Raw genomic sequence first — 22,489 nt, 5'->3', positions numbered from 1 at the left:
GTGAGTTTTGTTTTTATAAATATAACCGATTGGAATAATAACTTTTCTTTTTAGCTCGAGATAAACAAAGAAAGTTAACGTCTAAGTCTAGTAAGTCAAGTGTGTTTACTACAGCTAAAAGTTGAGTAAAGTAAACATTAACTGTGTCAATTTAAACGAAGCATCCTCGTTAAATGTTTTTTTTTAACAGCTTAGAAACGGGAAACTTGCTGAAAACTCATAAAATTATTATCAAAACTATTATTAAAATCATTAAAATAATTAAAAATGACACTCGTATAAAATAAATACATATTAATATTAAGCTGCGAAAGTGCATAAACATGTGATCAACTATAAAAAAACAAGTGCATTTAAACAGTAAACGTTAATGAGACGGGGGCAGCAAATGCCACCATAGCAGGTAAGCCGCCCCAAACAAAAGAGGCCAGAGCAAGTCTTCCGTCTTCTGCGGGTCCTTGGGCTCCCGGGGGTTTGAAATCGTTCATAGGTTATTCTAAATAAAGAAGCCAATGAAGTTATCAGTTAATACAAAATAGTTATTTAATGTGTGTGATTGTGTAATTGTGGCTCTGTGACAGACTAGCGTCCAGGGTGTCCCTAGCCTTTGCCTACAAGTGGTTGGATAGGCTCCGGCAGCCCGTAACCCCGAAAGGGACAAAACGGATACGAAGAATGTATCAATGAATAAGAGAACGAATTTTATTGCTGATAAAAAGTTAGAAATTAAAAAAATGTAAACATGGAAACATCAAAAAATTAAATAAATAAAAACAAATTGCTTAAGAGTGGCGCAGAAAATGCCATAAAATTACGTATGTCGCCCCAAGCAGAAGACAACAGATCACATCTTCCAGCCTCGGTGGGCGGATCCCAACCTAGAGACAAAATAAAAGGAATCAGGCATCAATTTTAATAACAGAAGATGACTGACCACTGCTAGACCCTTAAATCTGCCGGCTCTCTCTCGGCTCTCGGCCGGTGTTCTTCCCTTCCCGGGAAGGATCAAAAGGTAAATCAGAGCGGAGAAATGTGAAAAGTCCAGTATCAAGATTTTATGAACGTTTTTAATGAAATTTAAAAAAAATAAAGTAATCATTACAACCAATTTTTATGGCCCCTGCCGGTACCATTTGATAAACATGAATGCTGATGCTATGGCAGCCCCCGCCAAACAAGTTATCACCAGCCCTCTGACCCCCGTGGCTGTTGTAGCCGGACGGATGGGATTCTAGAGACAAAAAAAAGCAATCGGGCATCAATTTTAATAGCAGAAGAGGACTGACTACTGCTAGACCCTTACGTTTGGCGGTTCCTGTCTGAACGTTGTGTAAGTCAGTCTAAACAAAGTAGACAATGAAGTTATCAGTTAATACAAAATAGTTATGTATTATATTTGTAAAGATTATAGAAAACAATAAGTAAAGAAGGCAAATAAAGTTAAAATAACATTACTTTAAAAAAGATGATAAACATTACTTTTTTTAATATAATGCAGCATTGCCACACAAAAATAGGATTGACATTTGAATGTTGACATACAGTAAATGCTTCCAAATTAGACACCAATATTAATGGTCCAGTATTATGTTTCCAGGTGAGCACATTATAATAGTTTGATTTTTTTTGTATTTGGTTTTGCACTACATTTATGTGGTAAATAATGTATTTGAGGATTACAAATATGGCGGCCAACACTTCCTGCAGGTAACTTCTGGTTACTCGGGTGTGTGGCTGATTACAGCTAATGACAGCACAAAGAGGGGGAGACGGTTGGATTCCGCTTTGTGTCGGACGGTTCAGGCTTCCACGGCGTGCGTTAATAAGTAATAACCGCACACTTCGTCGGCCATTAACCCTTAAGTATTACAATACAGTATGACATTTAACAGCAACCGTTAAAAATCCAGATCATCTTGTTAACCAAATTCAATGAGAAGAAAGTCAGGCGTGAAGTCTACTTACTGGATGGTGAAGGTCACTCTTGCTCTCGAGGGCCCCCGAATCTCCGCGTGGTGGCCGCTCTTGCTGGGGGCCTTCGTCCTCCTGGGGAGCCTACACATTCAGTGAATGGTTCATTTCTGAAAGACAAAAATCCAGATGTCATTTTTTTCATACTTTGCTGGCAAGGATGACAGATGCGAAAGTATGTTAAACGTGGTGGATTTTGAAGAAAAATGATTATTTAGACCCATGTACAAGTATGGAAACAGACCATCTTCCACAACAAGAAGTGTCTTACCCATGTCACCTATGTCTCACCCTGCTACGACAGTTTTGATCCGTTTAGAATTGTTAATGTAATTGCTAAGGACTTTTTTGATCGATGCAGTTGGACACAGTGACATGACGGACTATTAAATACTTTTCCATCCATTTTCCTGACTTGTGGGGCAGCTGAAGATACGTGTCATCATGAGGTTGTCTTTCCTCCAGTTTATTTAATGTCCTTTCTAGATTCATTGTTAACTTTTATTTTATTCTAGGCTTTGCTTTCAACTGACCAGAACACTCATCCTTTACTGTAGTGGTCACTGCTTTGTACTTTTGAAGCAGCATCGCTGATGTGGTTTGTTCAGTGGATGCAGATTTTCCTGTAATGCGTCCTCTGGCTCACCATGACATGACCTGATATGAATACAGATGCCTTATAGAGACAACCATAAAACATCACTGCTCACCCCATCCTCAGCAAACAAACAGCCAGCTTCATATAACCTTTTGTTGGAGACCGGCCTAATTTGGGAGGAACAGTTTGCTCACCAGAGTTTTCAAGCTGAAAAAGAAGTACATGTATTTTAATTAGTTTGTAACAAAACACAGAAAAACACGAGTGGGAAGAGACGTGCAAGTTACAATACTATGGTCTGTTTAGGGAAGAGCTATATTCTCTTTATTTCTACAGTTTAAAAAAAATCTTTTGTTTTGTCACTAAAACAAAATATGGAATTTGGAACATCAAGTTAAACAGTGATGAAAGTCTTCCGGGAATTCCCGGAAATCCGGGTTTTTGAGCAAACCGAACGTACTTTCCGGGAAATAAAGACCTGATCTCTACGGACAAATCGCTTTCCGGATTAAAAAATGGTCTGAAATCAGCTAATTTTAGCTTTATTTTCTATATTTCTCCGCAGATCGCTTCCTCTATGGTCGTGGCCATCTCTCGTCTTCCCGGCCTAATTGACCAATGACGGGACGTTTTAGTTGCTTTCGGATGCGTCGACGGGTCTGATTGGCTCTGTCTGCACCACGTGGTCAGCGTGACTCGCTTCCCTAGAGACCAAAACTGGCGGACCCACGCTAAATTTTCACAAACACATCTGAAGAGTTTGCGATCAAATTTGTGTTAAAATAATGGCAGGCATCGTCATTATTGAGCGTGGTCACGACCTCAGTTGTGAGAAGACGATAAAAAACAAATTGAAGTGGTCTTGGCTGGAAAAAAAAGATTTTTAAGGTAGTGTAGGTCAAATACTTTTTTGTGTAAAATAATCTCAAAACCACATTTTGAAATAATTTCAATTTTAGTTTTGAGTTTCAGTTTTTATTTTGAATACATTTCTCTATCTAATTTATTTGTATTTCCTAATTACCATGATTTAGTTCAGTATAGTTGACATTAATTATAAGTATTTGATGGTTTGGACCCGCACTCCCTTAAAAAATAATGTTTACAATGTTTAGTTTAGTTTGTATGTTTGTTTTGATATTTCCCAGATTACTTAGTATTGGTGTTAAAGAATTGATGTATTATGTTATAGAATTATAGTTTAAAGCAGATCCCATATTTTGATGTAATTATAGTTTGAGAAAACAGTGCAAGTGGATGTTGTACATCAGTCATTTCTAAAGCAGAAATAATGTATAAATAACTGAGGTATTTTCATAGAATATCATAGTTACTGGTGTTCTTTTTGCCATTTGGGGCTTTGATGTTACTATATTTTAGCAATTGTATGTTTTGCAGCTTTAAGGAAAAGCGTAGATTGTAGGATTGTGTTACTTTGAGCAATTTTCCAAATTCTTTTTTAGGACCAGCAAGTCCTTAATGGAGAGTCAAACTAGGGGTTTGAATGACAAATCATGATGCTCCAATTAGTCTTAGTTTCTTGATAAAGAAGTGAATAACTAGTTGCCAGAATGCATCTAAGACCACGTATTTTTCCAAAATTTCGCTCTGTGCCCGCCATATCGCTCAAAGAAAAGTTCAGGGATTTTTTCCTTGCCTGACTTTCATCACTGCTAAAGTAATAAGGAAACCTGCTGTTTGTTGAAAAAAGAAAAATTATAGACCAACTGTTAACTATGTAATTATTAGTACTAGATTTTAGATTAAAAAAATTGAGAAATCACTTTGTATTCCTTACTGGGAGAGTTCATTACCATTTAGTTTAAACTGGTAAAGGATCTGAAGGATGGGATTGTGCAACAACTGTCACTGAGCAGCAGTTATTACTAATAACTGTGTTACGGCTGTGGCTGTATTTGGTGTTGTTTGGTTCTCTTTGTACTGTGGTTTGTGTATTTAAATTCAACCAGAGTGGGAATTCTGTGGGTTTTGTGGATTTTTTTGGGTTTGTATGTCTGATTATTTTCAGGTGTGCTGGAAAGGGCGTGGCCTCCCATTGGACCAGAGCTGGTGGAGGCAGCCTTCAAAGCACCATGTGGACCTCCAGCCTGTGAGAAGGGAGCCTTGCTGCAACAGTCTCCACTGCAGCTTGGCCCTCTTCTCCAGTTTGGTTTTGATTTCACCACCTGTTTAGTTGTGTGTTGCACTTTAGTGTTTTGTATTATTTCTTCTGTGTAGTTTATGGTGTTGTGCCCACTCTGTTTAGTCCTTTGCTTTATAATTTTGTTGAAGTGAAGCTGTAGGGGTGAACTGCCATTTTCTTTAGTACATGTTTTCTCCTGTTTTTGTTAGTCTAGGGAGGTTAGTGTTTGTCATTGAGTTCCCTTTTTCTTTCATTTACAGGTAAGATTACATGTTTCAGTTAAGTGGGGTTTTGTTTGTTATTTTGGCCTTGGTTCACCCTGAAGCTTTTTTGCTTTACTTGTAGTTGTTGGTGGTTGTTTATTTGTAAATAAATTTGTCATTTTTGTATATTGACATTTGTTTGGTGTTTTAGTTCATGTTAAATTATCAGCCAAATCTTAACTTTTTGTGTTATGCCCCCCTAGGTACCCCTAGGGGGCGTAACACTATGTTTTCAATTTCATAAGTATAAAGTGTCTAACAGAACAACTAATTTTTTCTACTTCTTGAAACATCGGTGTAATCTTTTTCTCTTGAAGCTACAGAAATATCATTTAAGTATTGATTTCTAAACAGCTGCTTGTGAATAAGAAACAAAGGAGCGCTTTGGATAAGTCCTGGGAGTTTTTCTGCTCTCAGAAAGAGATGCTGATAATTGTAAAAAGGGCTTGATTCCAACAGATTATTTATTGTTGTCAGTCCATAATGAAACCGAGCCAGAAGAAACTTCCAAAAACATCCCAGAACAGCCCACACTTAGCCTGAACTGCTATGACGTCATGTGGTCTCACATTTGGCACAGTCCCTCCCACTCAGGTCCTCCCACATGCAGCAGAAATGCAGCACTGACCAGATACCTGTGTTTGTTCGAGTTTATGGAACGCTGTTGACATTTTTACTCACAGACCAAGTAGAGAATCAATGACATTTGATCAGTGAATTCCAACAAACCGACCACAACACTGACTGTTTTTTTTAAAGAAACCACTGAACATTTAGTTTAAAATAGTTATTGTTTTTATTGTAAACATGCTTGTTTTTATTGTCTTATAAATAAACGCATTTTATTGACAGACATTAATCATAACATATTAAAAGTAAATCTACACTTTATCCATTTTTAATTTTTTTTCCCACATCTTTAAGTGGTGATTTTTGCATCAGGGAATCTAACATTAATTTCTTGGGTTATAATATTTTTTTAAGTCTATCAAAAATGAAATCAGACAAAACTACTAATTGAAATAATTAAAGGTATTAATATCATAAAAAGAGCTTTTCTCTGTCAAATAAAAATAATTCTGTGATTCGTGCGCCCTCTGTAGGACATTTACTGCAATTGCTTCCTTTAGCGGAAACCACGTGATTAGGGTCCCACACATGCTTCCTTTGGCAGCTGGCATGGTTTCTATTCGCTAATGTCTGTTTATTTTTCTCAATAATTATCCTTTTTCCATTTTTAAAATGTCAGGCAAACGGGAACTAAAAATTAACACAAAGTTTGCTCAGAAATATGACAAATACCGACAGAAAGAAGAGCTGCAGAAACGTAAGCGTCTACCACGAGCTAGCTAACATGCTAACGACCCAGTGATGAAAAGTAGCTTTAAAGTTGTTTTTCAGGCTGCTGCCGCTTAAGAAAGACATCTTTTTGTTTTGTATTTTACAGTTAAGGACAGATTTGGGGACAAAAACGACGGGAGAGACTCGGACTCTTCGGGGTCCAGCTCAGACAACAGTGAAGTGGTTAGCACATGAGGTCTTCTAGACTAGCTGAGTTAAAACGCACTGACTGAGCTAAAGTTGTGTCCCGCAGGAGCTGGATCCCACCGTCGAGAGGGACTTCTACAGGATCCTGTCGCTGCTGAAAAAAAAAGACCCGAAGATCTACGAGAAAGACGCCAAGTTCTACTCTGAAGGTGGTTGTTTACATGTTTGCAGCAGCTAGCTTCTCGTGGCTTTTCTGCCCCTTCGTGAAACGTTTGTTCCTCTTTATTCAGACACTTCTCACAGCGATGAGAAGCCTTCAACCTCGAAGAAAGCTGCAGTGAAACCCATGTTCCTCAAGGACTATGAGCGGGCAGTCATCCTGGAGAAGGAGGGGTGAGGTCCTGTTCAAGAAACAGCATCTTTTCATCAAAATAACACTACAGAAACCTTTAGTCTGATTGTAAACAGGAAGTACTGCGCACAACTCTGCAGTGTTGGGATTTTAATAGTGAAACGTAAATAATGTTTCTATACACAATATTAAATGTAAATGGTACATGTCGTATACTTGTACAGCGCTTTTCTACCTTCCTCGAAGGCCTAAAGCGCTTTACAGTCACACACACATTCACACACTGGTGGCGGCTCCGCTGGCGAACACTGGCGCCAACCTTCCACCAGAGGCAAGGTGGGGTTCAGTGTTTTGCCCAAGGACAGGCAAGGTGGGAATTGAACCTGCAATCTTCCGCCCTACCACTGCATCACAAATCCCAAGAATTTAGTTTTGGGATTTGTGTGTTAATCAACAAAATGATGCAAAAATCAGTTTAGTCTTTTGAGCCACCACTAAGACAATAGTTGGGTCCAAATTCTACGGTGGCCCTGAAGTGTAAATCACATCAACCAATCACTCAACACAAAAGCATTAATTTTTCATCATTTCATAAACCAAAATCAATATTTCATTTCTTTTTTTGTTAGTTGGTTTTGGTTTCTGGAAAAGACTGCAAATGTTTTAATTGTTTTTTATTTAATTTCTGAAAGGTCATGTTTTTGTATTATTTGCTGCAGTCTCTCTGAGGTCCACTGGCCGGTGTGTTTAGCGCTTTGTGATGAGGTGTGAAGAATCCCTGATGGCGTTCTGCTCTGAATGCACACCTTTGAGGAGTGGTGTTATGGATGGAGATGATTTCCTCCACCACACACCTCACCATCACACATAGAGCTGGTTAGGATGCTTGTCTGTATGTGGTGAGAGCTGGAGGAGGCAGATACAGCTGCTGCTGCAACGTCTTAACAGAGTTTCAGTGATGTTCACTATGTTCACAGTTCTGAGAATGATGAACCAGGTGGGTTTATCCGTCAGATGTTAAAGTCTGCCACGGCGGGGGTTTTCAGCCAGCTCCTGTGACATCAGACATCCATCTTGATTTGCCTTTTTTCTTTGATGAAGAAGATTGAGAACCAGAACTTTGCTTCAGACTGTTTGTGGATCTCTATCTGCAGGATTTTAAAGAAAAAAAGTGAGGTTTTGCATTGAATACAGGTCATTCAGAAAAAATGTTTTCATTTGGCAGGAAATACGAAGATGATGATGACAGCGATGAAGAGGAAGCTGCAGAGAGAAGACAGGTTTGACTTGAAGTGTTTGGATTCAGGAGTTAAAGAGAGTAAAGAGGTAAATAAATATTTCTCTGCGCCTCCTTCGCAGAGAGCGGCTTCTCCCAGCTACATCCAGGAGCAGCGGGAGCTGAAAGCCAGGTGAGCTGAAAGCTTCTACAGGCGTCCAGCGCTCCTGCTCACTCTTTATTGACAGAAGTCCACCTCTGAACGCAGCTTCCGCAAGTTTGTTGAGGACAGCGACGATGAGGATGACGATGAGGAAGGAGGAACGTCGACGCTGCTGACAAGGAGGATGAAGACGCAGGAGGAGAAGGTCGGATGGGAAGCCCCGTCTGTGAACGTCTCCCTGTGGCTGAAACAAAACCGAGCTGCGTTTGTTTCAGGATGAAGAGGAGGCGGACTTTGTGGATTGGCTGAAAGGCCAGGCAGAGCTGGAGGGGGGAGAGGAGGTGAAGGACATGGTGAGTTTGATCAGGATGAAGAAACGCGTGGAGGACTCTGACTATCCAGCTCATGTTTGTGCTTTTTCTGTGGAGACAGAAGTACTTAAGAGACTACTGGAACAACCCGCAGCTGGAGGAGAAGGAGCGCTTCCTCAGAGACTATGTGCTTAACAAGGGCTACCTGAACGAAGAGGATGATGATGAAGAGCGGTGTGTTCCACAGAAGAGCTCCTCTGTTTCGTTTTTGTTGGGAGAAATGTCCGAACCTTTTTTTTTAAATGATGTAATTTGGATGCTTTCAGGATCCCGACCTACGATGAGGTGGTTCAGGAGGACGTGGACGACTCTGAGGAGGAGGGCGAGTCTTTTCTGGAACGCCAGGAAGACTTTGAGAGAAGCTACAACTTCCGCTTCGAAGAGCCCGACTCGGAACGCGTGAAGACCTATCCTCGGAACATCGCCACGTCCGTGCGCTCCAAGGACGACTCCAGGAAGCGCAAGAGAGAGGAAGTGAAAGAGAGGAAGCAAAAGGTTTGGAAGTGAGTCGATGGGAGTCTTTTCCAGAGTTGAAACCAAACCTCCTGGCTGATGGTGATGGTTGCAGGAGAAGGAGCAGAAGCGCGAGCAGCTGAAGCAGCTGAAGAACCTGAAGAGGAACGAGATCATGGAGAAGCTGAAGCAGCTGCAGGAGCTGACGGGAAACGAGCAGCTGGCTTTCAGCCAGGAGGACCTGGAGGGAGACTTTGATCCGAAGCATCACGATCGGCTCATGCAGGTGAGCGGATGAGTCGATTGGAACCCCAATCCCTCTGTTAGCCTTTCAGTTACTGTAGAGTCTATTTGCAGAAATTCTTTGGCGATGAATACTACGGCGAGGAGGAAGAAGAGAAGCCGCAGTTTGAGGATGATGATGAAATGGAAGGTAAACCAATACAAGATCAGCATGCTGGAATTAGAGGTTCCTGCTGTGCTTGTGTGTGTCTTTCCATAGTTTTACTGCTGTTTTACAGTCAATTGTGTCTGATTTATTGTAGTTTGTGATTCAGATTAAAGAAAATCTTTGTTTCTCACGTAAAAAAAAAAAACAATTCTAAATCGGATTCATGTTTTGTTTTTACCTCAGATCGCTGGAATTGGGACACTTGGACTGGAGAAGACCAAGAAGAGGACTATGCAGAGGAAGACTACAACGGGGAGGCGTCTGGACCTCACTGTGATGACGAAGACTTCATTGTGAGTCAGCGGTTCTCATGAATGCAGAGATGGGTTGGCAGTGGTGTTTCATGTTCATGATGTGGTGCTAAACCTCTCTAGATGGATGCAGACTATGACCCCAGCCAACACTCTGCATCCAAGAAGATTAAGAAGAAGGAGAGGAAGAAGAAGATGAAGAAGGAGGATCTGCCATTGATGGGCAAAAAGAGGAAGAAGTCCCACTTTGCAGATGTGGTGACTCAGAAGAAGCCGGTGTTTGATCCCAGTGAGTACGGCTCCTGCTGGAGTCTGCCGTCGTGTCCTTCCTGCTTTGACCTTTGTGTTTCTGCAGAGGAGAAGACCTTTGAGCAGTACCTGGATGAGTACTACAAACTGGACTACGAGGACATCATCGACGATCTTCCCTGCAGGTTTCGCTACAGACAGGTGGTCCCCAACGACTTTGGTCTGACCACAGAGGAGGTGAGAACCGCAGCTCCATCTGCTCCACGTGAAGGGTTCTGCTGAGGTTCTGGTCCTGCACAGTCTATGAAAGGATGGTGTGACATCTTAGAATTCATTATTTTAATTGTAGTAGCATAAAAAGCAGCTAGCAGCGTACATTTGTGTCACTGACATTACGCAGCAGTAGCTTGATTTAGTTTTTAATCTAAATCATTGGCTCATTTCTCTAAACATCACTCGGTAAAATTAGAAAAATCCTTTTTTCAGCTTTTATTTCTCTGATATATTTTCTGTTCTTCCTGTTAAAAAACGTTAAGTTTTATTTTGAAAGGATTATTGTTGATGTGTGATAACAGAGGATTCTCTGGCACCGCGATGTTGGTCCGTCTCGACATTCACACCAAACGTCAACCAAGTCAGTTCACCAAACAACCACTAGAGGGCTAATATCATTGACTGAATATGAAAACTGACTTAAGAAACTCCCCATTCCAAACACGAAGTACCTGCTGAAGCCAAAATCCAATTTTTTTTAACTCGTTCTTAATAATCCCTTTTTTTTAATTTTATTTCTTTTTTGCAAGTTTTTTAGGTTCTAAACTGGCCAATCAGATGGCTCAGGAAGAGCATGTGATCGTGCATCGAACGTGTGATTGACAGATTCTCCTGAGCCCGCTTTCAAGTGGTAGTGGTGTGGATTTCCAAGAAGCTCACTCCTGAGTGGTTGCCGTAGAAACAAGGAATGACTCAGACCAATCACTGCTTACTGATGTTGTCTGACTCCCACATGGCGGCGTCTATATCACAAAAAAATGGCGACTGAACTTCAATTTCTATGGACGCCATCACTCCGGTTCTCTTAGACAGTCGGTGGTTGAAACACCAGAAGACTTTAATGTGATTGAAACTTTGCTGGAGGAAAGTTCTGTCTTATTTTATATTTCACTCGACAAAATTCAACACAAATGGATATTTTCATTTACAGGGAAGGGTCTGTTATGCCCCCCTTTGTGTCTAGATTCATACCCGACAATATAATCCAGACTTTTTCTGCTTATTTACCAATTTTTGAAAAACAGTTAGTTTACTGACATCCTATCATATCAAGAAAAGCTGCATCCCATTAGGTAGTTTCTAAAAAAAAAAAAAAACATGGACCACTGATGTTCCAGCTGTGCTGAAATTGTCCATAAAGGTTTGGGTTTTTTGTCCAACGTCGCTGCCATGATGAGCTGTGAGGGCTGATCTGGTATTGCTTCCCTCCGGGGAGAGCTCTGACCAGGGAATGATCTCCCTTTAATCTTCTCTCTGAGCTGCAGCCGTTCTGCAGCCGCTGCAGGTTTGAAGTGGACTTTGATGAATAATAAAGTGCTGCTGCTTCTTCTTCTTTTTGCAGATTTTAAGCGCAAACGACAAAGAGCTGAACCGCTGGTGCTCCCTGAAGAAGACCTGCATGTTCAGGTGCGGATCTCAGTTGTTGACTCTGTTGGTCCGAAAACTTTTTCCACAGTTTCTTTTCTTCTTCAGGTCGGAAAAGGAGGAATTGAGCGACTTGAAAAATTATAAAATCAAAGCAGGAAATGAAAGAAAGAAGAAGGAAATCCTGAGTTCAGTTTATACAGAGTGAGTCAAATTTGCTATACTTTTGTGAAAATCCTTCCCACTTGTTGTATTTATTCTATTTTTGTATCAAATCCATTTTTAGACAAGATGAAGATGCGGAGGACGCCAAGACGAAGGTGGGGAAGAAGCGAAGAGATCGCCTGATGAACGCAGAACACGGAAATGCAGAAGACGACTCTGCTAAGGAGGCGTTGGAGAGCCTTCAGCAGGAAGAGGACGGCGCAGAGGAGGAGGAGGAGGAGATCCTCATACCTAAGAAAAAGATAAAGACGGAAGCACAAGAGGAGGCGGATCAACCGACCCAAGCGAGAAACAGAACTGACAGGCCAAAATGGTCCGGGAAGAAGCAGAAGCGCTCAGGCCGCCGCCTCCTGTCTGCAGGCGTGGGGGTGAGGATCGGCGGGCGGGAGTTCAGTCGGCAGCGGCTGAAGGCTTACGGCCTGAACCCCAAAAGACTGTACTTCAGACAGCTGGGCCGGCAGAGACGGAAAACCCAGGAGAAGAAACTGAAGCAGAAACACAAAGAGTGAACTCAGACGTCTGCGCACATCCAGCTTTTAGAAACATCCGCTTCATGTTTTTGTTTTGCTGTTTTTTCCCTTTGGAGTTTTAACTCAATGAAACTGTTGTGTCATAAAGACAAAATGATCATATACCTCTGATAAAACGGAACAAGAAAAACGTTTGTTTCCTTCACTTCTTCCTGTTGTGGAAACGCAAACATCTGCAGAGTTCAAACCACAACGATTTAGTCTTTACCTCTGGAAACACGGGAAACTTTCTGACACCACTATGCAGCTAAAAATAACCCCCGCCTGCCTTATGTGGGTGATTTTATTTTTATTTTTTTCCACGTTTTTCAAGAATATAAAAAGGAAACCACATCAAAACAGTGTTTGTGTGAATCTGTGACCCTGTGTGGCCTCACACGTCTACCGTCTTCACTACAGTTTAGCAAACAGGTCAAACTTTCCCTATAGGCAGACGGCTTTGACCTACATTTGGGGGAAATGAAGCCACATGTATGGTTGATTTACGCTTGAGGTTTTCCATGTTTCCACATTTAAATTTCATGAAAAGTAAAATATTTTTTTGTTCCTATATTTCTCTGTAATAGTTGTACTTTTGAAAAGATTTTTTGTTTCCACCTTAAATGGCGGAAACGAGCAAATTCAAAAATACAATTGTGGAGAAGTAGTGAAGCTGAGTGTCTGAAGGTTTGGGGAATGTGCTACCCACACTGTCCACCACAAACCCACGTTATTCTAAATGTGGAACAATGATAAACAGGTTTAAAGTGTAAGTCAGGAGGGATTGTTGCAACAAGAACAAAAAAGATACATCAAGGACACATTGCCTTACTTTTAGTTGCAATTTTAGACACTGTTTAGTATTATTCATGGTACTAAATGAGATCAGAGAACAGTTTTGAAATAAAAATTTCCCAAAGCCCCATTGAGATTTTGTTGGCAAACTTTTCCCAATTTCATTTTCAACTCTGACAATTTCAAAACTGTGACTTTTGCTATTATTTTTGTAGTACGAATTTTACTCTTAAGTTGTTGCAGCGCGCGCCCTGCATTGCAATTTCCCTCTAGAACGGCAGGGGGCGGTGTAGGCGCTGCTTTGATGAAACCACCATAGAAGAAGAGAAGAACGGGCGCGCGGCACTGGGGGTCTGAATTTGAATCGCGGAAGAAAAACAAGCGGTTTGTTTTTACAGTTTTTCATTTAAGAAATACACAGTTTTTTTTATCATCAGCACCGAATTTTGGTTGACCAGAAGTGTTAATATCCTTAGTGAGTTTTGTTTTTATAAATATAACCGATTGGAATAATAACTTTTCTTTTTAGCTCGAGATAAACAAAGAAAGTTAACGTCTAAGTCTAGTAAGTCAAGTGTGTTTACTACAGCTAAAAGTTGAGTAAAGTAAACATTAACTGTGTCAATTTAAACGAAGCATCCTCGTTAAATGTTTTTTTTTAACAGCTTAGAAACGGGAAACTTCTTTTCATCTTGTTTTTGCGGAATTCGGTAGTTATTTAACCTCCCGGAGAGGCTGAGCTTATTCCTCTGCTGTAGAAGCTGCACAGAACAGCATTCATCCTCGGTGTGATTCGTAGCTTCCTGGGATGGCACAAGGTCACAAATTCCAGGACCTGGAGGAGACTGGTGAGGCTCTGGTCGCCTTCATCAACAGCAGCCAGCCCGAGACTCTGCGGCAGGTGAAAGCGGAACACCAAGCTCTGTTCGATCGTCACACAGAAACAAGAAGGATCGTGACGCAGATTTTGAAGGGTAAGGATGATGCAGATGTTTGGTGTTCTCAGATGGCAGCGTGTCACTTTTCTTCCTCCTGTCTCCAGATGTTGTTCAGATAGAGGAGGATGCCGGTCAGAGGCTGCTGGACATGGAGGAGGAGAAGCATCTCAGGGACCAGGAGCTGAGGAGCCTGGAGGAGCAGCTGAGCCAGCTCACGGCTAAGAGCCAGACGAGCGATTCAGAAATACAGTATCCTTCAATCATTCATTTTTTTACGTCACTGATAAGTTAGGATTATTTTAAATTCCTGCTGTACATCCACCCGTCTATTAGAACCCCTAACGTTCCTCCAGGTTTCTGCAGAATGAGCTGGAGCGTCTGAAAAGCAGCGAGAACGAGCTGGAAACTCTCCAGAATGAAGTGGATGAAGACACGACCGAGGTCATCCCGTCTGCAGTGTGAGTGTCACACAGCCAGTCTGCATTTAACGGGCTTTGTTGTGCGTCTGTCTGTTTGTCTTTTAGACCCCAAAACACAACTGTGGAAAAACTGAATATGCATTTATAGGAACAAACATGTAATATTTAGAGCCATGGAGGTGCAGCTGCTATGCAAACCAAAAAAGAAGTACGAAGAAAATAAAAATAGAGACAGAAGGTGATTTAAAATAACAAAAAATTAAGAACGCATTGAAATTCTCACCATTGGGGCTTCTACATAACCTGAAGGAACATCTTTTGTGTCTCAGTTTAAAAAAGTTTTCTATTCTGTTGTCTTTGACCTGATTCTAATGCTAATTTTTCACAACTGTATTTGTTCATGGAGCAGGGAATTCCTTACATAAAAGCTGTTTCTAATGTTCCTGTTTTCCAGACACGTGGCTCAGCTGTACTACCTGGTAACCAAGATCAAGTGGGAGTACGACACTCAGCCCAACATTTTAAAAGGAGGTACGCCTATTACCACCAGCATTACAGGCATCAAAATGACCATAAACACCAGGATTTATCTTAAAACATACAATTCACCTATATATATTAGGTAATAATGGCATTAAGCCACAGGTTGTTCTCTCTTTGCTGCAGTCAGTTGGGAATGTTTACTCACTGCTGTTGAAATCTCTCAAATATCTTTATTCTTTTGATTCTGACGTCTGTGGGTTCTCTGTCACAGTTCATTATGGTGCCGAGCTGGCCACGCCCATTCACATCGACACCTCCACGCGCTCGCGCATCGACATCAGTGACCAGCTGTGGGGCTTCGTCAGTTCGCAGTGGTAGCAGAAGAACGACCTCGTTTGTTTCTAATTGTTTGTGGATGAGCTTCTTGTTCGTATTTGTTTTAACAATAAAACGTATTTTACTTTGACTTCTTGAATTTTATTTCCTGAGAGGATTTTATAGTGATAGAATGTAATGTATTTTAAAATTGATCTATAAAAAATGCACGAGTCAAAGTTATGTTAATTAAATCCAATTGGATATGACTGTAGTGGAGCGTTCTCTGAGAAATAACTTGAACTATAATTGGGCAAAGCAAACCGGGTTCACTTGTAGTTATAATTAGGTTCACAATAAAGCATCAAACTTTTATTTTTCTGTAATAATCATCAACAAAAAAGTATCTCTTTTACTTTGTAATTGTTGTAAAAAAGGTTATATCTGAAGTTAAGGATGAGTTCTTTTTATTTTGAGCTTTAAATTTAAATTAAATGCTTTGGGTGGATGTATAAACATGGCAGAAACTCCAGGTTTATTTTTACCGTCATTCATTCTAATTCATCCCAGAAACTATGTAGCTGTTTGTATAATCAAATCTATACACTTCAATGCTTAGTGTAACTGGCAGGTCTGCCTGGGACAGGTCTGCCTGGGACAGGTCTGCCTGGGACAGGTCTGCCTGGGACAGGTCTGCAGATGTTATGAGACACTGCGTGTTCTTTACCAACTTTTTCTTTTTTTCACACATTGAATTTGTTCTTAGTCCATAGTTGCATTGTACTGAGCCCGTGTCCTGACATTAAGATATAAAAATATATCTTGTTCCCACAGATTAATATCTTGTTCCCACAGGTTATTATGTCGTTCGCATGAAATACAATTCCGTTCCCTCGAAACGATTAACTCGTGCGAACGCAATAATTATGAGATATTAATCTGTGGGAACAAGATATATTTTTATATCTTAATGTCAGGACACGGGCTCAGTAGCATTGCTGTGTGGGCAACTCTGTATTATTTTTTTAAAAACGGTCAGAGTAAAGATGGCAACTATGGAAATGTTAAACTGTTGAATAAAGAATTAAGAATTATTTATACGTTTATGTTTTATTTATTTATTTTTTGGTGGCTGCACTGGTCACATTAGTTTGAACACATTTTAACATGAAGATGTTTTTTGTCCCATTCATTTGATGGAAGCCCCCTTTAATTGTCAAAGTGGACATTAGGTGTCACTGTGGAGCTTTTTATCTTTTAATTCTTGGGTAACTGAAGCTACTAAAGCCTTTGTAGCTTTACAAAGGCCATACTATTGTTCACTAAATGCTGATTTGAATGTTTATTTTCCAAACCAGTGTAACCAAAGGCAGAGTTCATAAGTTGGCTTACATCATTTTTAACAATTATGTAGTCATTTTGTTTGTTTTTGTCAGTATGAATATAATCTTTCATTCATGGAAATATTGCATTTAGACTCAAACATTTTAATGTATTTTAAAACATTTAGCCTAAAACCTCTTAAACCAACCCTGATATAAAAACATATTTTCACTTTGACCATCGAAGTCATTCTTTGGAAAGTTTTTTTTTTTTTTAAATTTTCAAGTCTTGATAAAATGTTTAAAACAGTTACTGAAGCTGTTTACCTTCAGTGTTTTTAAATGAGAACAGATTCATATAATTCAACTCATGTTAAAAACTGAGTTATGACCGATTATTGTTGGAAAGTCCCTCAGATTGACAGACAATAACCTGAAATGTCCTGATTTTCTACAATGTTATTGTTTGATATTTGAACATTAGTGAAAAGGTTTATAATTTTTATTAGAGGTTTTTATTTCTACTTCAAAAACCAGTCTTTTATTTAGGCTTTGTGCGTTTTTTAAATTTAGGTCAATCTTTTTGTATTCACGTAAATTATGATTTCAGAATAAAAGCTGCTTCACTTTGAAAATTCTTCAGTTTCTGATCATTAGTGGAGTTCCTGGACCATGACATTAACAATAAAATATCTGAGCATTTAAGTTAAGGAATTTAGCCTTTAAATAATACATTTCGATAAATTATTCTGCTTCTTGAATACCAGTATATTTTATGGCTTTTATGGTTTATGATTTGTGCATTCATTATCAGTGCTTTCTCAGCCTTTTAACCAGAGCGTTTCTTACCATGTTATAGTCGTCTTTTTTTTGTTTTATCACTCATAGTTTCAATTTATATTTACATAAGTCTTTAATGCCAAGCACCTTGTGTTCATGGAGGGATGAACGGTGTTCTACAAAAAAGGGATATATTCAGAGACCACTTACTTTCAACGCATTCTTTACAAGCTGCAGATATCAAATAATTACCAAAATAAAAGTCCATCAACATGGTTAAGATGTTAAATATAAGTAAATTAAAACTCAGATATCAAGTTAAACTGAAGGACTTAAAATAATAAAAGAACAATCATTTTATATACAGTATCCTATCACAATGGGTCAATAGAAACAATTAAATGTAGCTGGATCAAAAAACAGGAAGTGGATCCTTTCAATCTGTTTTTATTGTTCCTGACTGAACAGGCTGTAAAGTGGAAAGGGAGGACGATGATCTCATTCTCTCAGCAAACTTGCTGCATACAGTGCAGTAATGGAGGCTCCGGGTCACAACAGAGTCATTTATAATAATCTAGATGTCATGGGATCTTTAAAATAGCAAACAGGCCTTTGACTTGGCAACAAATTGGAACTGTAAAAGTTGATTCCACTATCAAAAATGTTCGGCTTCCTGAAGAGCATTTGTCAATTTACTGAATATAAAATAGTAATCTACACACCTATATGGAAAGAAGTCACTCAGAGCAGACTTCCTGCTGCAGTGAGGCTTAGAACGGGCACGAGCAGGGGATCTCTGTGGCTGACTTACTGTCAGCAGAAAAACTGTTCCGCTGCTTCGTTGATTTCTTCCCCACAAATGGTTTTCGCAGGTGGTTTTGCATTTTGCCACTTGCTTCTAACTCAACTTCCCTTTGATCGTCTTGCTGCAGCTAGATCAAACAACGCTGCAAATGCCCGATGAAGAGACTTCATTTTCCTAACGAAGTCTTTGTCTACACCGTTGAGTTATTTTGAACTAAAAACCTTTAAACCAAAGAAAAACTTGTAGACAGGAAGCTGTTTCGACAAGAAAAAGGGGAGACAAATGTAAAAAACATTCAGATATGTTTATTCAGTGCTCATTTAAAATTTTATAACTTATGTAAAAACTTTACAGAAGAAACAAAGTAAAAATATTTAATTTTTTTTTTACATTACATATATATATAAAAGGCGGCCACACCATCGACATGAATGAGATGGTCTGTGATGTCTGGCACATTCGTGTTTTTTGTGAGACACTTCTGTGCTTTTTCACAAGAAAACACTTTATTTCACAGGATAAAAGGCGACCCGGCTCTATAAAGTGTTGCTAACGATGGTCCCTTTTCAGCTAAACTTAAGCCTGCGCTCATCATTCTAAGCTGCATGTGGGACCTCCAAAGCTGCAGAGGATCTGACACCTTCAGTGGGTCTCTGATGTCCAGAAACTCACATGGTAGACATTACATCTGGGCGTGGATCTGTCTTCTTTGTAACGTGTCATTATACTGTTTATGCTACAGAAGCAGTCGGCCATGTAATGCCTGGGTTATCCCCACATGCACATGTAAACTAACGTCTTCATTCAATCCTCTTTATAGAAGGAAAATACCATTCTTTCTCTTCATAATACTGGTCTTGTCTGAGACTCTAAAAATGATATTTTTCCCAAAAGACAGTTTAAACAAATGAATGCTTCATGAGATTTTCTCCCAACCAGTCCCAAACACTGATTTGTCTTTGAAGGACGATCATCTGGATTGTTTCAAAGTGCAAAACCAAACTTTTGCTCATGTCCCATGACGTTCAGTTTCTCAGCTGGAGTGCATATTTGTAGTCCAAAGGTGACCCAGCTTGTCACGTCCTGCAAATTTGGGGGTAAATAGGTTTGATGACTGAGTGTGTGAAGTTACCCGAGGACACTGTGGTCTCCAGTCCTTCCAGTCTGTGTGAGGTGCCCTCCATCTTTGTGGTGCTGCAGTCGAGGAAATGCACCCCGATCTTTCGGACCTGCCCGTTTTCGGTGATGAGGCAGGGCTGGCAGAGTAGCCTGATGATGGCCTTCCTCATGTCCTTGCTGGTCAGAGTGTAGATGATGGGGTTGAGCAGGGAGTTGATCAACGCGATTCCCAGGAAGTATTCTGCCTTGAAGAGGATTTTGCAGAGTTTAACTGCACAGGAAAAGTCCAACAGGAAGAGGATGAATAAGGGCAGCCAGCAGGCGATGAAGACTCCCAGGACGATGGTGACTGTTTTCAGCAGTGCCATATACTTCTGCGACCTCCTGTAGAATCCTTTCCGCTGCGGGACAGAGGCCAGGCGCTGGGTGTTAGACTTGACGATGCGGAAGATACGAACATAGAGCACAATGATGGACATGAGGATGGCGCTGAAGACAGTGATGCAAAAGAGGATGTAGCTTTTGGCGTAGAGTGGAAGAACGGTGGAGCACTGCTCCAGCCGCCCGATGCAGTTCCACCCCAGAACAGGCAGGATGCCCAGGAACACAGAAAGCATCCAGCTGCCAACAATGAGGGCGCACATCCGGCCCTGTTTGTCCCCCTGGTACGGCTTCATCCTCACCATGGTGACATGGCGCTCTATGGCGATGGCCAGCAGGCTGATCACAGACGCAGCCAACGTGATGAACACACCACCCTCTCGAAGGAAATATAGAATGGGGGTCATTTTTAAGGTGATGTGTCCAGACGTCATAATGTTCGCCATGTAGGTCAGGCCTGCCAGCATGTCAGAGAGAGTCAAATTGCCCAGCAAGTAGTACATGGGCACATGGAACTTCTTGTTCTTCCAGAGGGCCACAAGCACGATGGCATTTTCTACCACAATGAGCAGGCAGACCAGCAGGAAAGCGATGGCTTCAGGTTTGAGTCCCTCCTTGTACTTGTCCTCCTTTAGTTTGCCGGTGTAGTTGTAGTGCTCGCTGATGACGGCGTTTCTGAGATACTGGCTGAATCTGGAAACCATTCCTGCAGATTGAGGCACAGCAGATGGAGCTGAAGAAGGGTGAGCAGCACGAAGAAGACTCCTGTCGGCACCTTCACCTGACGTTCACAGTTAATCAGGCAGAAGGCTTAAAAAGTCTTGTGGTTGGGCATTCCTCTGTCTCGACTGGCACAGAAGCCGAAGGAAAAACACTTTCCTTTTGATTCAATCAGAAAGGATTTCCTGCGGTTTCAGAATTTTCCTGTCTAGATCTTTGTATTTTTATTGCCTAGTACAGACACTAGGAGGAGGTGAAGGACAGGCTGCAAGAAACAAAAGAGAAGGAGGTTAATACTTATTAGCAAATACAAGCCACAGTCATTGTGATACAACAAAAACATTTTGTGTCCAAAAAAATTAAGAAAAACAGAAATGTATTTATATTGATATTTTATTTTATTTTTAGAAAATTGGGTGTAATAAATAAAGAGAAGATCGATAATGCGAACAATCTTTTTTAATTTTTATTGTTTATTGTAAAATCTAAAGACAGTCTTATATATCAAAATTGTGAAAGTTGTGTCAAAAGCTCAGACGTCTGTGCGTAATTGCGCAAAACGATTTGTGACCAAAACTTCCTTCACAATCAGAGTATAATTAGGGCCCCGGCTAAATTTGATTTTAAAATGTGTTTAAGTTTTTACATTGATGTTTTATTAGTTTTTTTTTTTTAATGCCGCTGTGGTTCAATGCTTCTGGCAGAGAAACATGAGAATAACCTCCCTGCCTTAGCGCAAAACATTCACGCCACGCAGATCAAACTTAAACTAAAGACGTTAAAGTTAAGTTAAAAAAAATACAGATACGAGGTTTGTACATACCTGAGTGAAAATCCACGGGAAAGAATCCACAGAAGTGCAGGGATCCACACTGAAGAGGAGAGGAGCGATCAGCGCGCACCGCGGCTGCACGCAAGTGTGAGGTGAGCTCGGGATGGGCAGGGCTGAACATGCAGGGGGCTGTTCTGCGCTGTTGGTGCCTTCTCCTCCCCCCTCACTCCAGCCCACTGTTGTTGTGTTTATCCCTCTGACTTAATCGGTTCTTGGCAGATGTTTCTGTTCGTCATTTTCATGGAAGACGTAGAAAGTTACATGTTTTCATGTCCGAATTTGATCTGGAGTCAGGCTGCTGCTGCACTAAAATAAAAAAAGCAACTTTTTGTGCACCTCATCCATCATAAAAACTCTCTCACTTATTTATGGGTAGTAAAAAAAATCACAGAGTACTGAGAGAAAGTGAACAGTGTCAAACAAGACTTCGTTTGAAAGCAGAAAGTAGGCTCTGCTGTCACAGCAAGCATCTGGATCAGATTGGACTTGATCTGTAATTATTGCACAGGGCTTATTTTTACAGATATGGAGGAAAAAAATTAAGCGTTCAAAGTACAAAAAACATCCAAAAATGTTCTACTGTGGAGTCAGTAAAACTTTTTTTTTGTTTATCCCTTCCTAAAATTACCACTTGAAAGTTGCTTTGTTGTGTTCTCAGAATGTTAATGTCTCTAAATTCAGAAAAAACCACCAAACATGTTTTTTGACAGAATTCTCCTTTCCTGGTTTTCTACTTCTTCATTTTTTCATTACAATAGACTAAAAGTGTCTGTTTTTCATATGTGTTTAAAAAAGATGCTCAAACGAAAGTATTTCATCCTCTCACTAAACTGGCTGCTTCTTTTCTGCAGTTTCTATATGAATTTTATGGTCATGCTAATAAGTTTGGGTTTCCTCTATTCTTTTGTTGATGTAAGTGAAAAAGAAGCTTTTGATATTAAAAACAAGACTGTTTTATATTTTAACTTGATTTTTTGGACAGTTTTCCCCTTTGCATGGCATTTGACAAAAGAACACTCACATTACAGACTATTTCTACTAATCTAATTCCAATAAACCACAATGATTTATGAATTTTCTTTTCATCAGGCAACTCACAAATAAACATGACGTCTGCAGCAAAGCAGGGAAATTGCGTAAAGCGAGGGCCGGCTGGGCGCAGGACAGGACTTGGCCTTCTCTAAACAGGAAGCAGGTTCATTGTACCTCGAAAGGAGAGGGATATCCTTGAGAAAAACA

At 40.3% G+C, this 22,489-nt stretch overlaps 3 protein-coding genes and 1 non-coding gene across 5 annotated transcripts; 3 read left to right on the top strand and 1 right to left on the bottom strand.

Annotated features, from left to right (window-relative positions):
• Positions 1–6,101: 6,101 nt before the first annotated feature.
• On the top strand, positions 6,102–12,701 carry LOC101165948 (protein KRI1 homolog). The gene is made up of 18 exons (XM_023958006.1): positions 6,102–6,302; positions 6,423–6,499; positions 6,570–6,672; positions 6,754–6,856; positions 8,041–8,095; positions 8,175–8,224; positions 8,300–8,399; positions 8,470–8,547; positions 8,627–8,739; positions 8,832–9,060; positions 9,134–9,304; positions 9,376–9,451; positions 9,653–9,762; positions 9,844–10,009; positions 10,076–10,206; positions 11,585–11,649; positions 11,716–11,811; positions 11,894–12,701. Exons 1-18 carry the CDS (start codon positions 6,218–6,220, stop codon positions 12,339–12,341), a joined length of 2,256 nt encoding a protein of 751 aa, XP_023813774.1. The 5' UTR covers positions 6,102–6,217; the 3' UTR covers positions 12,342–12,701.
• On the top strand, positions 11,408–11,504 carry LOC111947842. Its single transcript, XR_002873792.1, has one exon. It is a non-coding gene; the product is annotated as a Z30 small nucleolar RNA (small nucleolar RNA).
• Positions 12,702–13,434: 733 nt separating the features above from the next.
• spc24 (SPC24, NDC80 kinetochore complex component) lies at positions 13,435–15,442 on the top strand. Of its 2 annotated transcripts, XM_004071828.4 has the most exons (6): positions 13,435–13,520; positions 13,895–14,110; positions 14,179–14,323; positions 14,428–14,532; positions 14,948–15,024; positions 15,248–15,442. In XM_004071828.4, the coding sequence occupies exons 2-6, from the start codon at positions 13,945–13,947 to the stop codon at positions 15,352–15,354; spliced, it is 600 nt and encodes a 199-aa protein (XP_004071876.1). In that variant the 5' UTR covers positions 13,435–13,520; positions 13,895–13,944; the 3' UTR covers positions 15,355–15,442. The 2 variants fall into 2 exon arrangements, with proteins under 2 accessions (XP_004071876.1, XP_023813811.1); XM_023958043.1 differs by lacking the exon at positions 13,435–13,520 and having other exon boundaries at positions 13,844–14,110.
• Positions 15,443–18,483: 3,041 nt separating this feature from the next.
• On the bottom strand, positions 18,484–21,374 carry LOC101162295 (sphingosine 1-phosphate receptor 1). The gene is made up of 2 exons (XM_004071825.3): positions 21,242–21,374; positions 18,484–20,683 (listed from the first exon to the last, which is right to left on the bottom strand). Exon 2 carries the CDS (start codon positions 20,400–20,402, stop codon positions 19,275–19,277), a length of 1,128 nt encoding a protein of 375 aa, XP_004071873.1. The 5' UTR covers positions 20,403–20,683; positions 21,242–21,374; the 3' UTR covers positions 18,484–19,274.
• Between the last annotated feature and the right edge of the window lie 1,115 nt (positions 21,375–22,489).

This window comes from Oryzias latipes, chromosome 8 (assembly GCF_002234675.1).
Source record: "Oryzias latipes chromosome 8, ASM223467v1".
Lineage (NCBI taxonomy): Eukaryota > Metazoa > Chordata > Actinopteri > Beloniformes > Adrianichthyidae > Oryzias > Oryzias latipes.
The sequence above is the reverse complement of the archived record's forward strand: the minus strand, read 5'-3'. Positions and strand labels throughout refer to the sequence as shown.

Coding starts and splice junctions, on each gene's coding strand:
- LOC101165948 (XM_023958006.1), top strand. CDS start 6,218: ATGTCAGGCAAACGGGAACTAAAAATTAACACAAAGTTTGCTCAGAAA. Junction 10,010..10,075: donor GAAGCCGGTGTTTGATCCCA/GTGAGTACGGCT, acceptor GTGTTTCTGCAG/AGGAGAAGACCTTTGAGCAG. Junction 11,650..11,715: donor AAGAAGACCTGCATGTTCAG/GTGCGGATCTCA, acceptor TTTCTTCTTCAG/GTCGGAAAAGGAGGAATTGA.
- spc24 (XM_004071828.4), top strand. CDS start 13,945: ATGGCACAAGGTCACAAATTCCAGGACCTGGAGGAGACTGGTGAGGCT. Junction 14,324..14,427: donor ACGAGCGATTCAGAAATACA/GTATCCTTCAAT, acceptor ACGTTCCTCCAG/GTTTCTGCAGAATGAGCTGG. Junction 15,025..15,247: donor GCCCAACATTTTAAAAGGAG/GTACGCCTATTA, acceptor TCTCTGTCACAG/TTCATTATGGTGCCGAGCTG.
- LOC101162295 (XM_004071825.3), bottom strand. CDS start 20,402: ATGGTTTCCAGATTCAGCCAGTATCTCAGAAACGCCGTCATCAGCGAG.